This window comes from Bos mutus, chromosome 16 (genome assembly GCF_027580195.1).
Source record: "Bos mutus isolate GX-2022 chromosome 16, NWIPB_WYAK_1.1, whole genome shotgun sequence".
In the NCBI taxonomy this organism is placed as follows: domain Eukaryota; kingdom Metazoa; phylum Chordata; class Mammalia; order Artiodactyla; family Bovidae; genus Bos; species Bos mutus.
Genome location: NC_091632.1, coordinates 74033538 through 74049510, shown reverse-complemented (window position 1 = coordinate 74049510; position 15973 = coordinate 74033538). Strand labels below are relative to the sequence as shown.

The 15973-nt window shown below is 41.3% G+C and overlaps 1 protein-coding gene across 1 annotated transcript in view; it reads right to left on the bottom strand.

Annotated features, from left to right (window-relative positions):
- The window catches only part of CDC73 (cell division cycle 73), a 91590-nt gene extending 85302 nt beyond the window's left edge, over positions 1–6288 (bottom strand). Inside the window, exons 1-2 of the mRNA XM_005897399.3 lie at positions 6101–6288; positions 3447–3552 (exon numbers count right to left, since the gene is read on the bottom strand). Coding sequence (XP_005897461.3) covers positions 3447–3552; positions 6101–6231 — 237 coding nt within the window. The 5' untranslated portion in view covers positions 6232–6288. The remainder of the gene's footprint in view (positions 1–3446; positions 3553–6100) is intronic.
- Between the last annotated feature and the right edge of the window lie 9685 nt (positions 6289–15973).

Genomic DNA, 15973 nt, shown 5'->3' with positions numbered 1-15973 from the left:
TTATCTTGGCAACATATATTAGAATCATATTTCCAGAAAATAACCAGACTGAACAAATCTAATAAAATCTTGAAAATTTTTAAGCATATTGATTTTTGGTAACTTTATTCTCAGTTCCAGTAACATATACAAAAGATAACCATTAGAAATGAAACAATAATCCTAACCCTCTTCAAAATACCAATTATATTCTTATTTTTTCCCTTGGATTATTCTAAGTATTTATTAATTCTACTCATGATGTTTTGGATTTAGTCCCATAGACTGTTCATTTTATTTAGGGTTTCCAAAGTACTTTTGTTTCTCACACCCTAACCATACCTCCTCAAAATATGGTACCTGAACTCTTTCAAATAAACTAAATTAGCACTTAAACTAAATTTTCATAATTAACAATAAGTACATGTCCCAACAATATACACTAGGGAAAAGACAGGCTTTTCAAGAAATGGTGCTTGGAAAACTGGACTATTACAGGAACAAGAATCAAACTGGGCCACTTTCTTATAACATATACAAAAATAAACTCAAAATGGATTAAATACAACAATAAAACTCCAGGAGAAAAAAACAGGCAGTGTGTTCTTTGATATGAATCTAAGCAGTATTTTTCTGGATCTGCCTCCTCAGGCAAGGGCAACAAAATAAAAAAATAAACAAATGGACTACATCAAACAAAAAAGCTTTTGCATCATGAAGGAAACCATCAACAAAATGAAAAGGCAACCTACTGAATGGGAGAAGATATTTGCAAACAATATATTCAGTAAGGGATTAGCCTCCAAAATAGAATAACTCACACAACTCAACATCAAAAAAACAATCAATCCAATTATGAAGTCAGTCATGGGAATGTAATGTATAGCATGAGGACTATCATCAATAATACTGTAAAGATGTTGTATGATGACAGTCGGTTACTACTTAGACTTACTGTGGTGATCAAGTCACAATGTATATAAATGCAGAGTCACTATGCTGTACACCTGAAACTACTATTGAATGCTGACTATACTTCAATAAAGAAAAAAGAAAATGACTAAAAAACAGGTATGTGTTGTTTAGGAATGGGAAAAAATTTAGGAGACTATACAGTAAAATGTTAATGACAGCTGTTTACTTTCTACATTACATATCTCTTTTCTCTACTGTTGAGTGTGCATAAATTTGTAAGCAGGAGACAAAGAGTAAAAAATTAAATTTGGAAAATGTGTCTATTGTGATAAATGAGTAGTTCTCCTTTGTTCTCTTATATTAGCAATTTGTAAAGAGGTGAGCAAAACAAATAAAACTGTATACTTTAGGCACCAAGTCATCCTTGGTGATAAATCCAATGAATTCTGTCATTACCACAGTTTTCTCCACAGTTTTCATAATGTAAGCAAGCAATAGCAGAGTACAGGGAAAAGCTGGTTACAGGATTATACAGTTAGAAACTCTCTGTTACTTTATTTAGGCAACAATGAGTAAGCACCCTTAATATTTTGGCTAATTACCTTATACTAAATACTGACCATATTTTACTGCACCAAATATTCTGCACATACACCCTAATGACACGAGATAAACAATATTTAATCACTTGAAGTTAATTTGTTTTTTAAAAGTTAGGTTAAATTTAAATTTCTGCTTATGAGTATAAACAAGTAAGAGCGCACAGGTTTTTTGGGGCTTGTTTTTAAAAACTAGTCTACATGGACTACCATTAAGTTAAAAGATTTGAATTAATTTTCTTTAAATTACTGTATCTAAGTTTGATAATACACTTGACCATTTAGTCACTAATGGATTATGTATGTTATCACCAACAGAAAACAGGGGCTATGAGTCAGAAAAAGTTGTTTCAGAAGGTCTGCTCAAAGGAAAGAGCAACAAAGGAGTTAAAAATTTTGTAGAACCCTAGACTTTCCAAATTCTACCCTTTCAATCTAGCAAATATTCAAGAGAAATGATAGTTAAACCTTATGGGACCAAAGATCCTAAGGACCACAGTAACAGTTATGGCATCAGTTATGTGCTACAGTCATTCCCCAGAGACATAATGTAAACCTAAACAAAGAGTCTGGACTATCTTTATTACCTCAAAATGAATGGACCTATTCAACAAAACATTCTAATCAGTGCCTGATTTCATTTTTAAAGACCTGAGTTAACAGAGCTTTATAGAGCAAGACGCTGCTATTTTATACCACAATTTCCCAAGTCACAAATACTTTCACCCCACATAGTGCATTTTTCAATACACACTTGACACTAAACATATATTTCTTGTTCAAAGAAGCTGTGTTCAAGCACTCTGAGGCAGAAAGCAGGCACCTTTCAATCATCTGAAAACAAATAAATTTATCAACAATGAAAAAAGTTTGTTGATTAAAAAATTCATTTTAAAAAGCTGTCTACTGGAACTTCCCAGCAGTCCAGTGGTAGAGACTCTACACTTCCACTACAGGGGGTATGGGTCTGATCCCAGGTCAGGGAACTACAATCCCTGAAAAAAGGGGGGGAAAAAAAAAAAGGGAAGGGAAAAAAGCTGTCTACTAAACCTGACTCTTTTTGATGCCAAAAAATCCTTTTTTCTTTGAGATTAAACTAGAGCTCCAAAATCACTGCAGATGGTGACTGCAGCCATGAAATAAAAAGACGCTTGCTCCCTGGAAGAACCTAGACAGCATATTAAAAAGCAGAGACATTACTTTGCCAACAAAGGTCCATCTACTCAAAGCTATGGTTTTTCCAGTAGTCATGTACAGATGTGAGAGTTGGACTATAAAGAAAGCTGAGCGCCGAAGAATTGATGCTTTTGCACTGTGGTGCTGGAGAAGACTCTTGAGAGTCCCTTGGACTATAAGGAAATCCAACCAGTCCACCCTAAAGGAGATCAGTCCTGAATATTCATTGGAAGGACTGATGCTGAAGCTAAAACTTCAGTACTTTGGTCACCTGATATGAAGAACCGACTCACTGGAAAAGACCCTGATGCTGGGCAAGATTGAAGGTGGGAGGAGAAGGGGATGATGATTGGATAGCATCACCGATACAATGGACATGAGTTTGAGTAGGCTCCAGGAGTTGGTGATGGACAGGGAAGCCTGGCGTGCTGCAATCCATGGGATCGCAAAGTCAGACAAGACTGAGCAACCGAACTGAACTGAAACTAGAGTTCTGAATATCTGAGTCTTCCCACAGGCTTACACAATTTTTAAAACATCCCTAAAAAACAGCTCTGAAACTCCTACTAATATAAACATTACTCACAACTCACAAATTAAAAAAAAAAAATCACAAATTAAAAAAAATCCACATAAATTGATCTAACTTTGACCCTCCAGGAGACTTTATTACAGATAAACCTTTCATTCTTTTGATCTGAAACTCATGAGGGAAGTTATCGCCAAATAGGATCAACTATCAAATTCAAAACAAGTCTCTAAATGAATTCTACTTACAGCTGCACGTCGGACATAGACAGGATGCGATAGGTGCACATTATTAAGTAGAAATAAGATCGAATCCAATGTGTAGTACTCTCTAGGTTGGCCTTCCTTCCCAGTCCTGAAATGATTAAGACAAGATTGTTACTCACAATTCTAATACAACTCCTTGGGCTTAATCATATAATATTATCTACACACACGGTGCTATCCAAAGAAAAATATTCTTAAGAGTATGAAATCTAATAAGTGAAAACGGCATTTGGGCAAAAGAAATACAAATGCAAACAATGACAAAAAGCAAGAGGTAAGGAAAGTACTATTCAAACTTTATTACTACAGACTTTTTAGAATTTGGTCCAAATTAGCTTCTGGGCTTTGTTAATAGAGAAACCTAATCAGTTAGGAAGGATCCTTAAGAGAAACAAACTGATTAAAAGAAGCACACTAGTCACTTAGGCTAAACTTGCAAGAAACTTACCATGTTTTCTAAGTAAGATTCTGCTGAGAAAACACCCTTACCAACATTCTTTAACACTACAATTAAATTCAGAGATTCTTATGATTCTTATGACTTCTCTCAAATTAAATCAGTGATGTAAAACCAAAACTAATTCTACCTGTGATAAAACAGTCGTCCAGGAGTGCAAGCCCTTTCATGCAAATACATAATACTACTTGCTCAACAAATGTTACTGTCCAATCCCACTGTCCTATTACATTCTCCCCATCTAGAAATATCAACGTATTGTTTAAATCCATCTGAATATGGCTCAATATAATCAGTCTCAAACTTATTTTTCTAGCCTCTATTTCCACTTTTTCTCTAAATCAATATACTTCAAACCACATATCACTTATCACTGTACTATGAAGTAGATAATACATGATTAACAAGTTGTATCTCTTCATGATACATTAAAAAAAAACAATGCACTGCATTCAGTAAGGGTAAATATTAAGGTCATGCATATGTGTGCATTTCCCTATACAAAGAGAATAACACTCAATGAAAATACATGTATTGGTGTGATTCACTGCTGCAAAGGTTTGAAATCTACTGTTCTAAGCACACTTTTCTTACTACTGGCTTCACTCAGCTATCAAAACATTTCCTTTCCAGCTCTCAGGTCTTTAAGCACGCAGTTCCCTCAGCTGCGAAGACCCAGCCCACTACTTCGTCCTCAGAATTCCTATCCATTCCTTAACATTTGTTCATTCATTTATTCAAGAAAAACCTAGCATGTCCATAGGTCAAACACACTTCTATGAAAACTTTCCCAGTTAGAAGTGATTGCTCTCTTTAGGAACTGGAATTCGATTCTTATCAACTTATGTGTCATCTCTTCCACTCTGACTGAGGTAACCTCCTTTGAGGCACCGACCCAGGTTTTCAAAATATTTTCCAGTTCTCGGACTGAACACCCTCACACTGTGAATACTCAACCATTTTTTCAAGAAAAACCCATCAGTCAAAAATCCAATCAGCGCTGAGCTCCTACACAATGTGTGGGGCAGAGGACTCCTAACCTTTTCCAGCTTGTTCCTCCTCAAATCAAATAAACTTTTCTTCACATAAGCTGTTAATTTGTTTTTAAAATGTAAATCTGCCTGTGCAAGTTCCTTTTGAAAGGAAAAAAAAACAGAAAACTCAGAATGATTTTAGCCATCTGCACAAAGCTAATTAAACCATAAGCAGCCCAAGATGCCAAAAAAGTAAATAAAAACCAAGGAACTAAACTTCCCCTAGCTTTTCATCAACTCTTCCTAAAGTCCACTGCTCCCATTCAATCAAGCAAAGCAAGTATGGAAGTTTCCGTCTAGGGTTCTAGCTATCCAAATGAAACGCCACTGAGAGACGGTTCACTCAAAAAGCCCCTCACGATGATCAGACCTTTTTTTCTTTTGAAGTACATATGCATATATCTATTTTTTTCAGATACTTTTCCCATGTAGGTTACCCACAGACCTCCCTTCAGGTGTCTTCCTTAAGGACTTAAAGTCGGGCAACCCCCACCGGAATCAACATTCCCAGAAACACTCTCTTCACACACATTTCCCCCAGTCGCACACTCTACCCGTTTCCCATTTAGAACGGCAAAGTTGACTTCATTTCAATGCAGGAACTTTCTCCCTGAGGAAGACCCCTGCCTTCAACTCCAACAGATTCCGACGACTTGTCCCAGGTCGCCGAAATCTCTTTCCCGTCCTAACCTGATGGAGTGGGTTCCCTTCTCTCTCTGCTTGACGGAATCGCGAAAGGAGACGGAACCGACCAGGAGCTGCCAAGGGCCAGCAGAGACCAACGCAGAAAAGCCTCAGAGAGAAATTTAAAAAACAACAACAACTAAAGGACAAAAAGAGCAGCCCTAGGACCCGGCGGGGCGCTCCTTTATATGCACCTATGCACCCGGCCGGCTCTCCAACACACAGGGGCAGAGACCTCCACACGGAGGCAGAAACCTCCATACGGAGCCGCGGAGGAGGGACCCCTCCGGACGCCGCTCCTCCTCACAGACGAGCTGCAACTTCTGCTCCCGGGAAAACTTTTCCCCGGAGCACCCTTGGTTTTCCTCCACCCCCAAGGGGAGCGGGGGGGAGGGGTTCGGAGAGAGAGGGGGGGGGGACCCGGCGGCGCCCAGCCCTGCCCCCCGCCGCAGCAGACTCACCCCCAAACCACATAGTTGGTCTTCACGTTCTTGGGCCAGGAGAACTCGCCGAAGATCACTTCGTCCCCTTTCACCACAATCTCCTTCTTCTGGATGTTGTACTGTCGCAGGACGCTGAGCACGTCCGCCATCTTCGCCCCCCTCGCCGCCGCCGGCCCCGGGCCCCGCCGCCGCCGCCGCGCCCGCCGCCCCCTTCGCCTGTCGCCTCAACCCCCCCCACCCCCCGCCCCTCTGCCTCGGCCGCCGCCGCCGCCGCCGCCGCCGCGAGCCAACTGCAGCCGCACTGGCAGCCGTCCGCGCCTACGACAGCAGCGGGGGAAGGAGCCACCCAGGCCGCCGAGGACCCCGCGCTAGGAGGCAAGGCCCCGCCGCGGGCTGCCCGCGGAGAACGCCTGACCGCGCGCGCCGCCGCCGCCCGCCGCCAGGGGGCGCCGCGCCCGCCCGGGAAACGCCCCGCCCAGACTCCCACTTGGTGCGCGGGGCCGACTCCCGGCCCGCAACTCACAGGACGCGGGGACGCAGCGCCCACGTACGGCGCACGTACGGGGTAGCTTTGACCGACGCACGCGCGGGAGCACGTACCTCATCCTCCTCCCCGCCCCCGACCCCGCCCCCACGCGCAGCGCGCACGCGGCAGGCGACAGGTGCGCGCGCACCTGCGCCCGGGGTCTGGGAGTCAGTCCTCAGAGAGCGCACTGAGTGCTCCCGGACGGCCCCGCAGTGTTGGCCCCTGGCCAGTGCAGTGTGGTCTCTGCTTTAACCAGGCTGCAGCCTGGTGAGAGGTTTGCCGAGCCAAGGTTGCCGTCCCGACGAGGTCGTACCCACCTATCAAATGGCCTCTTGATAAACCCCTATAGAAGGGAAAGCTGTTTGGGGGAAGGTGTTGCTTTGGGGGTTATTTTTTATTTTGTGTTTTTAGTGGACTCGCCTAGATCAATGCCGGGGCACTGGTGTTTGTTAGCTGCCTTTTGACCTCAGTCAAGTTACACACCTTCTCACAGAATCAATTGGTTAATGGAGAACATGGAAGGTAAAAGCATCACGCAAATCAAAAAATCATAAATATTGGATCTTCCCCCTCTCCGTTCCTTAGATGGTGGCTTTTTCCATCTTGTCCCCTTCTCCTGGCCAGCCTCAAGGGGCTACAGTTTAATAGCTGTCTAACGAGATGCTAATAGGAGAGTTGAGAACACAAGCTCAATTTATTGATATAAACTCAGTTTACTGTGGCATGTCTACCTTAAACATACCCCATGGGCCATTTAAAAAAAGTATCTTACTATAGAAGAAAAGGGGAAAAGTCAACTTTGTGATTGACATAACCAAATTCTTTTACCTGATTTGAAAGAAAGCAATTTTCCTTATGTGCACTGCAGAGAGATCTGTAGAAGAATGTGGTTCACTTTTCTGTATTCACTCTTCAGCCATTTTGCAGCTGAATTTGAGAAATTTTGACTATTCTGTAGATTTTCCTGTTACAATAGTATTTTCCTAAACTTCACCACAAACACGTTAAAAAGAACCTTTTTATTTATCCCCAGTACTATCTACTCTATTTATACTTGTATCAGAACATCCAGTACTACTTGACTATCTCACCACAGAGGAATTCGAGGAAGTCAGGGTTTTATGATACGACTCTTTGCGACCCCATGGACTGTAGCCTACCAGGCTCTTCTGTGCATTGGATTTTCAAGGCAATAGTCCTGGAGTGGATTGCCATTTCCTTCTCCAGGGGATTTTCCCAACCCAGGGATAGAACCCGGGTCTCCCGCATTGTAAACAGACACTTTACCGTCTGAGCCACCAGGGAAGTCCTATGATACATTAGGAGAGTCAATTAGAGTCTCCTCAGAAGATACTGAAATTTACTTCCCACACAAACAGTGACTTGGTCCATTAAGGCTGCTACAAGAGAATGACCTATACTAGGTGAATCCCAGGGACGGGGAGCCTGGTGGGCTGCCGTCTATGGAGTCGCACAGTCAGACACGACTGAAGCAACGCAGCAGCAGAAGCAGCAGGTGTCCTATAGACAGATTTATTCCTGATAATTCTGAAGGCTAGGAAGTCCAGGATGAAGGCACCCGTAGACTCAGTGTCTGGTGAGAGCCTACACTCTCTCCACTCTCAGAGAAACACCTGAGTCTTCACATTGCATCCTCATCTGGTGGGAAGAAGAGTGGTCTCTGAGGTCTTTTTTGAGTAAGGTCTTAGTCACCCCCACAAAGGTCTCACTCTTAGTACTATCACTCTGGAATTAGAATTTCAACTTATAGAAGAAAAAAAAAAAATTTCAACTTATGAATTTGAGGAGGACACAAACATTCAGTTTTATAGCAATAAGCAAAAGCAGTTTCTCTTTGGGGGTAAATTATGTGTTTTTTTTTTTTTTTTTGAAGGGTAATGATTCTTTTTTTTCCTATTCCATTAAAGTTTCTTACAAGATATTGAATGTAGTTTCCTAGGCTATACAGTAAGCCCTTGTTATTTATCTGTTTCATGTACAGTAGTTTGTATCTGCTGATCCCAAACTCTTAATTTATCCCTCCTTCTTTCCCCTTTGATAACCATGTTTGTTCTCTGTCTGTGAGCCTGTTTCTGTTTTGTAAATAAGTCCATTCGTATCATAATTTAGATTCCACATATAAGTGATGTCATACTATTTGTCTTTGACTTCAGTTAGTGTGATCATGTCTAGCTCCATCTATATTGCTGCAAATGACATTATTTCATTATTTGTTTGGCTGAGTAGTATTCCATTGCATACTACGTCTTCTTTATCCATTCATTCATTCAGGTTGCTTCCATGTCTTTACTATTGTAAATAGTGCCGCTATGAATATTGAGGTGCATGTATCTTTTCCAATTGGAGTTTTATCCATACATATGTCCAGGGGTAGGATTGCTGGATCATGTGGTAGTTCTAGTTTTACCTTTTTTAAGGAACCTCCAAACTGTTCTCCATAGTGGCTGCACCAATTTATATTACCACCAACAGTATAGGAGGGGGTACCATTTCTCTACACCTTGAGAGTAATGATATTTAATGTAGTAAGATATAGCATTAATAATCTATTGCCTTTAACAGTCAAGGGGCTGAAAATTGTAGATCATTTAGTTTTTAAATCCCTTAAAACTGCCCCACTAATGTTGGTTCAGTAATGTTGCTGTCAAAATACAATAAAAGGCAAGATCAGTTGTAGAGCTGAAAAATTAGAAAATTAATTTTTCCAGTAGTCATGTACAGATGTGAGAGTTGGACCATAAAGAAGGCTGAGCACCAAAGAACTAATGCTTTCAAATTGTGGTGCTGGAGAAGCCTTTTTTGAGAGTCCTTTTGGACTGCAAGGAGATCAAAGAAGACAATCCTAAAGGAAGTCAACTCTGAATATTCGTTGGAAGGACTGATGTTGAACTGAACCTCCAGTACTTTGGCCACCTGATTCGAAGAGCTGACATATCAGAAAAGATCCTGATGCTGGGAAAGATTGAAGGCAAAAGGAGAAAGGAATGGCAGAGGATGAGATGGTTAGATAGCATCTCTGACTCAATAGACATGAATTTGAGAAAACTCCAGGAGATAGTAAAGGAGGGGGAAGCGTGACATGCTGCAGTCCATGGGGTGACAAAGTCAGACATGAGTTAGCAACTGAACAACAACAAATAGAAAAATATTGAGAAATTAGCCTTGTTTCTTGGTCTTAGAATGAAAGCTGCTCATTTTCTCCAGTCATTATCATCTTCTAAAGAATTCCTAACAATCCTCAATTTGAAGTCTACTAACGGAGAAGGCAATGGCAACCCACTCCAGTACTCTTGCCTGGAAAATCCCATGGATGGAGGAGCCTGGTAGGCTGCAGTCCATGGGGTCGCTAAGAGTCGGACGGGACTGAGCGACTTCACTTTCACTTTTCACTTTCATGCATTGGAGAAGGAAATGGCAACCCACTCCAGTGTTCTTGCCTGGAGAATCCCAGGGACGGTGGAGCCAGGTGGGCTGCCGTCTATGGGGTCACACAGAGTCAGACACGACTGAAGCGACTTAGCAGCAGCAGTAGAATAAAGCCCAGCAGGACTTCCCTGGTTGCCCAGTGGTTAAGAATCTGCCTTGCAATACGGAGGACTTGGGTTTGATCCCTAGTGAGAGAACTAAGATCTGACATGCCATGGGGCAACTAAGCCAATGCACAGCAACTAAAGTCCCTGTAAGCTGCAACTAGAGAAATAAGCCCATGCACCGAAACAAAGACTTAGCACAGCCAAAATTTAAACAATAATTTTTAAAAAGAGTATATTGGAAGACAGGAAACCAGTAATTCTCTCACTAATTTTTTTCTCCGTGAATGTGCATTTTTATATCATTTTAATAATTTGGAGGTAGTAAAAATAAGCATACATACCACCCAGAGACATATGTGTATTTTGTTAATCCATTTCCTTTCCTAAATATAGGAGTAAACAAAAATTATGTTTAGTATGCCAGCAAATTTGGAAAACTCAGCAGTGGCCACAGGACTGGAAAAGGTCAGTTTTCATTCCAATCCCAAAGAAAGGCAATGCCAAAGAATGCTCAAACTACCGCACTCATCTCACACGCTAGTAAAGTAATGCTCAAAATTCTCCAAGCCAGGCTTCAGCAATACGTGAACCATGAACTTCCAGATGTTCAAGCTGGTTTTAGAAAAGGCAGAGGAACCAGAGATCAAATTGCCAACATCCACTGGATCATCTAAAAAGCAAGAGAGTTCCAGAAAAACATTTATTTCTGCTTTATTGACTATGCCAAAGCCTTTGACTGTGTGGATCACAATAAACTGTGGAAAATTCTGAAAGAGATGGGAATACCATACCACCTGACCTGCCTCTTGAAAAACCTGTATGCAAGTCAGGAAGCAGCAGTTAGAACTGAACATGGAACAACAGACTGGTTCCAAATAGGAAAAGGAGTACATCAAGTCGGTATATTGTCACCCTGCTTATTTAACTTCTATGCAGAGTACATCATGAGAAACGCTGGGCTAGAAGAAGCACAAGCTGGAATCAAGATTGCTGGGAGAAATATCAATAACCTCAGATATGCAGATGACACCACCCTTATGGCAGAAAGTGGTGAAGAATTAAAGAGCCTCTTGATGAAAGAGGAGAGTGAAAAAGTTGGCTTAAAGCTCAACATTCAGAAAACGAAGATCATGGCATCTGGTCCCATCACTTCATGGGAAATAGATGGGGAAACAGTGGAAACAGTGTCAGACTTTATTTTGGGGGGCTCCAAAATCACTACAGATGGTGACTGCAGCCATGAAATTAAAAGACACTTACTCCTTGGAAGGAAAGTTATGACCAACCTAGATAGCATATTCAAAAGCAGAGACATTACTTTGCCAACAAAGGTCTGTCTAGTCAAGGCTATGGTTTTTCCTGTGGTCATGTATGGATGTGAGAGTTGGACTGTGAAGAAAGCTGAGCACCGAAGAATGGATGCTTTTGAACTGTGGTGTTGGAGAAGACTCTTGAGAGTCCCTTGGACTGCAAGGAGATCCAACCAGTCCATTCTAAAGGAGATTAGCCCTGGGTGTTCTTTGAAAGGAATGATGCTAAAGCTGAAACTCCAGTACTTTGGCCACCTCATGTGAAGAGTTGACTCATTGGAAAAGACTCTGATGCTGGGAGGGATTGGGGGCAGGAGGAGAAGGAGACGACAGAGGATGAGATGGCTAGATGGCATTACCGACTGGATGGACATGAGTTTGAGTGAACTCCAAAAGATGGTGATGGACAGAGAGGCCTGGTGGGCTGCAGTTCATGGGGTCGCAAAGAGTTGGACATGACTGAGTGACTGAACTGAACTAAACTGAACGGAACCAGTGGTTTTTCATCCTGCTTTTTACTTAGAAATTGTCCAGGCATCAAAAGATTAATTATTAGTTAATTTAATTCTGTGTCTCACATCTTAAAGTTAGTTAAGGATCTGGAATTTATGATTTTTAGCTAACACATTAATTCCTCATTATTTGTAGCATTCTAAGAATTTAACTATTGAAAAAGATATCTGTTATTACCATTTCTTTTAGTTAAATATAATAACATATATTTTATTTTTATATATGTATTTATATATGCACACATGTATGAATATAATTTTAACCATGTTGTAGAAACAATGATAATTCATTTAACTCATAAAACCAACTTTGCAAATTTAAGAAATTTAAATTATGAGAAGTTTAACCCTAGTCCTGTATAAAACAAAACATTGTGTTGACATTATTTTTATATAGTAAATTAAAATGTAAAATACATACCATAACGTCTTCTTTTCTTTTGGAATTAAGTTAAGCTTTGTATTCTTATAAGTATATAACTAGGGCTATTCAGTATATAACTAGGGCTATTCAGTATAAACACTTCTCAGGGTTCACAAAATAAACGCTAAAAGTGTGACAACTTTTTTTTTTAATATTTTGACTGTTTATCTGGACTAGATATTCCTAACTATGCCAGTTAGAAAGCTAAGCGTACAAGTTAATGTTGTGGTGTGAAACATGAAGGAAGAAGGTTTGGGACATGGAAGTGGCAGTTTTTGATTGCAAGGAACCCACGAGAACTGCAGTGTTCCCCAAAGATATGCTTGTGCAATGCTGCATCTCTGGAAGTTGGCCAAAGGCTCAGCATCACCAAACACAAGTTGGACAAACCTCTTGCTTTGAAGTAGGTGGAATTAAAGGAATCAGGGACACAAAGACAATACTCAGGAGAAAGTCTTCATATAATTTTAAAACAGAGACTTGAGGCAAAGTTGGTTCAGAGACACTGGTCCGAGGAGACTGCGCTCATCAGCCCAGGACCAGCTCAAGCATAGACTTATGAGATCTCTGCCTATCCTCTTCCCATAGACTTTCCTTCTAATAGACAACAAAAGAAGCAGACAGGCCTCAGGGAAAAAAATGTTAGAAAGCTAGAAAACAATTTCACTAAGGAGCAGTTCAGATAACAGATATCTGATAACAGATACTCTTCTGATCAAATAACAGAAGGATCCCTGACACTTTATTCCAAGGAAAAGAAAGTAAAACCCAACACGAAGGCCCTCAACAAAATATTGCTGCTGCTGCTGCTGCTGCTAAGTCGCTTCAGTCGTGTCCAACTCTATGCGACCCCATAGACGGCAGCCCACTAGGCTCCTCTGTCCCTAGTATTCTCCAGCAAGAGTACTGGAGTGGGGTGCCATTGCCTTCTCCACCCCATTCCAGGAATGAGGGCTTTAACCAGGAGACTATGGAAAAGATTTCAGCTGTCCAGCCTAGCAAGTTGTGGGTCCTGTTTGTAGCCATGAAGATCTGAACTCAGTCTTGGTGGAAATTTCACTTCTGTCAATGACCTTCAAAGAGTGACCACCAGGAGCCCACTGTAGGGGAGAGGCAGTCCATCAAGGGACCTGGGTGCCCCTGTGTGTTCTTTCTGAGACTGCCAGACTGCAAGGCTCACCCATCTTCTCATTGTAAATAGTTTCTGTGTAAAGTAATAGAGGCAACTAAATGTCATGGTAACTGCAACCTCACTTCTGTTCAGGCGGCAAGCAAGAGACTGGTTTAACTGTTATAACCTTTGCTGTTGCTTGAAAAGTGCTGGACACTGCTTCGCCCTGGATTCTTTTTCTGTAAAGCAACACCCTGAATATACTGGTGTCATCTGGCCCTCCACATCTCCCTGTTAGAACTGGGGCTCAGGAAACCAGTGTAAACATGCTGACAATCTAGCTACTGCTTCCAGTAATAAAGTCCTTCTTCTCTGATCCAGGAATCTTGTGTCTTTTGTCATCATCTATGAAACTGATGCAAATTAGCTTGGCAGCTTGTAAGTACAGTAAAATCTCAGACCCTTCACAGTTCTTGACCAGGAGTTGGCAAATTTTTCTTGAAGGGTCGAATAAGAGATATTTTAGCATTTGTGAGACATATATAGTCTCTGTTACATATTCTCCTCATTTTGTTTGATTTGAAACAATCCTTTGATTTACAAAAAATCACTCATAGCTTTCAAGTCATAGGAAAAAAAGGCCACAGAGAGGATTTGGCTTGAGTTTGCTGGCTGTTGTTCTTGATACATTTATTAGTCAAAGGAAGTTGGGCATACTGACTGCTCTAAGAAAGACTACACATTATGTGTATCTGTACAGTATCTCTGTAACAGGATGTTAGGATTACTGTAGGCTTTGGGGCCTGACTTAGGTAATTTGGGGAAGTATTTATGGATGTGGAGCTTTTCTCAGCTTATGACTGGATATCTTAATTTTCTCCAACGCTATGGTTGATAAACTTTTTCTGTAAATGGCCAGATGGAAAAAACATTTTAGGCTTTGTAGGTTACCTATGGTCTCTTTCACATATTATTCTCTGTTTTTATTTTTATTTTTTTACCTTTAAAAAATGTTAAAAACCATTCTTCACTCAGAGGCTATATGGGAACAGTCAAGGTCCAGATCTGGTCTTATCTCAAAGGCGAGAGGAATGAAGTGAGACCTAAGCTGTAACTGGCAAAGGAACCCCAATAATGCTCATGTTTTGATGTGTGCTCAGATCTGATTCTTGAGTGATCTTGTTTTGTCTTGATCCATCGTGGTCACAGAGTGATCTCATTTGAAGTTAGTGCTCTGTAAAATTCTCTGTATTTAGCAGGAGAGCATCAAGGCCTCGCTGTTGGTGTGGACCCAGACCCTAGACGGCAAGGACAACTTTTCTCTTTGTGAACAGACAGAGGGCCGGACTGACTTCTCTCACTACTGTTGGCCTAGCTGGGCCCGCCTCAGGTGCCCAGTAAGATTTACACTTTACAGCAAACAGTTTAGTGGGCCTTTTTTTCTGTGCTTGATCCTCATAGCATACTGGAACATTGGTGAGATTTGAATTAGAGAAACCTGAGATCAAATTTCAATTCTGTCAGCAGTAAGTATAGCCTTGGTCCTGTTACTTGCCCTTCCTGTTTTCATTACTGATTAGAGATAGAAATATTTCATCCTGGGGTTTGGTTTCGGACTACTTGGATTAAAAACCCAATCTATCAGCTGCGTAACTCTAGACAAGTTACTTAACCTTGTGGTGCTTTGGGTTTTTTATATGTAAAATGGAGGTAAGAACAAACCTGTTTCATAGAGTGGCTAAGAATAGTCAATGAAAAAACATGTCAAGTACACTTGATCCTTGAACAACAGATTTGGAATTAATGTGTCCACTCGTACATGGATTTTTTTTTCTACAGTAGATACTATAGTCCTGCACAATCTGAGGTAGGTTGGACTCCCAGATCCAGAACCTTAAATATAGAGAAATCGAGGATACAGAAGACCAACTAGGAATTACACGTGGGGATTTCTGACTGTCCAGTGCCCTTAACCCCAGCATTGTTCAAGGGTCAACTGGATTTTCCAAGTAAGCTGTTGTTTGCCAAGTGAGTTTCTATATTGGGATCACTCAAATGCGGCATCTGACATTATCATTAAGTGTGAGTTATTTTCCCTCTTCATCGCGCTGAAAACCTCCTTTTCACCTGGGAGATGGTCCGGCATTTTGATCTTTGTTACCTAGTAGGAGGATGGAGTGAAGACAGCAGTGGTCTTCTCTAGGCTCCAGGTCCTTTCCTTCTAGCTCAGACCTGGAGCATTGCTGAGAGGTTCTCTGTGTGCCTTGGACCTGCCCCTTTACCTTTTTTTCTCCTTCCTTCACTTCAGCTGTCCAGACCACCTGGGCCTGCTTCATACACAGCTTCACAATCAATCCCTTTGCCAGTCACTTCAATCTGACTTCTGCTACCTCCATGACCATTCAATGAGAATTTGGTCCCTTGAAAGATAACAATATCTTCCTCTTACAAATC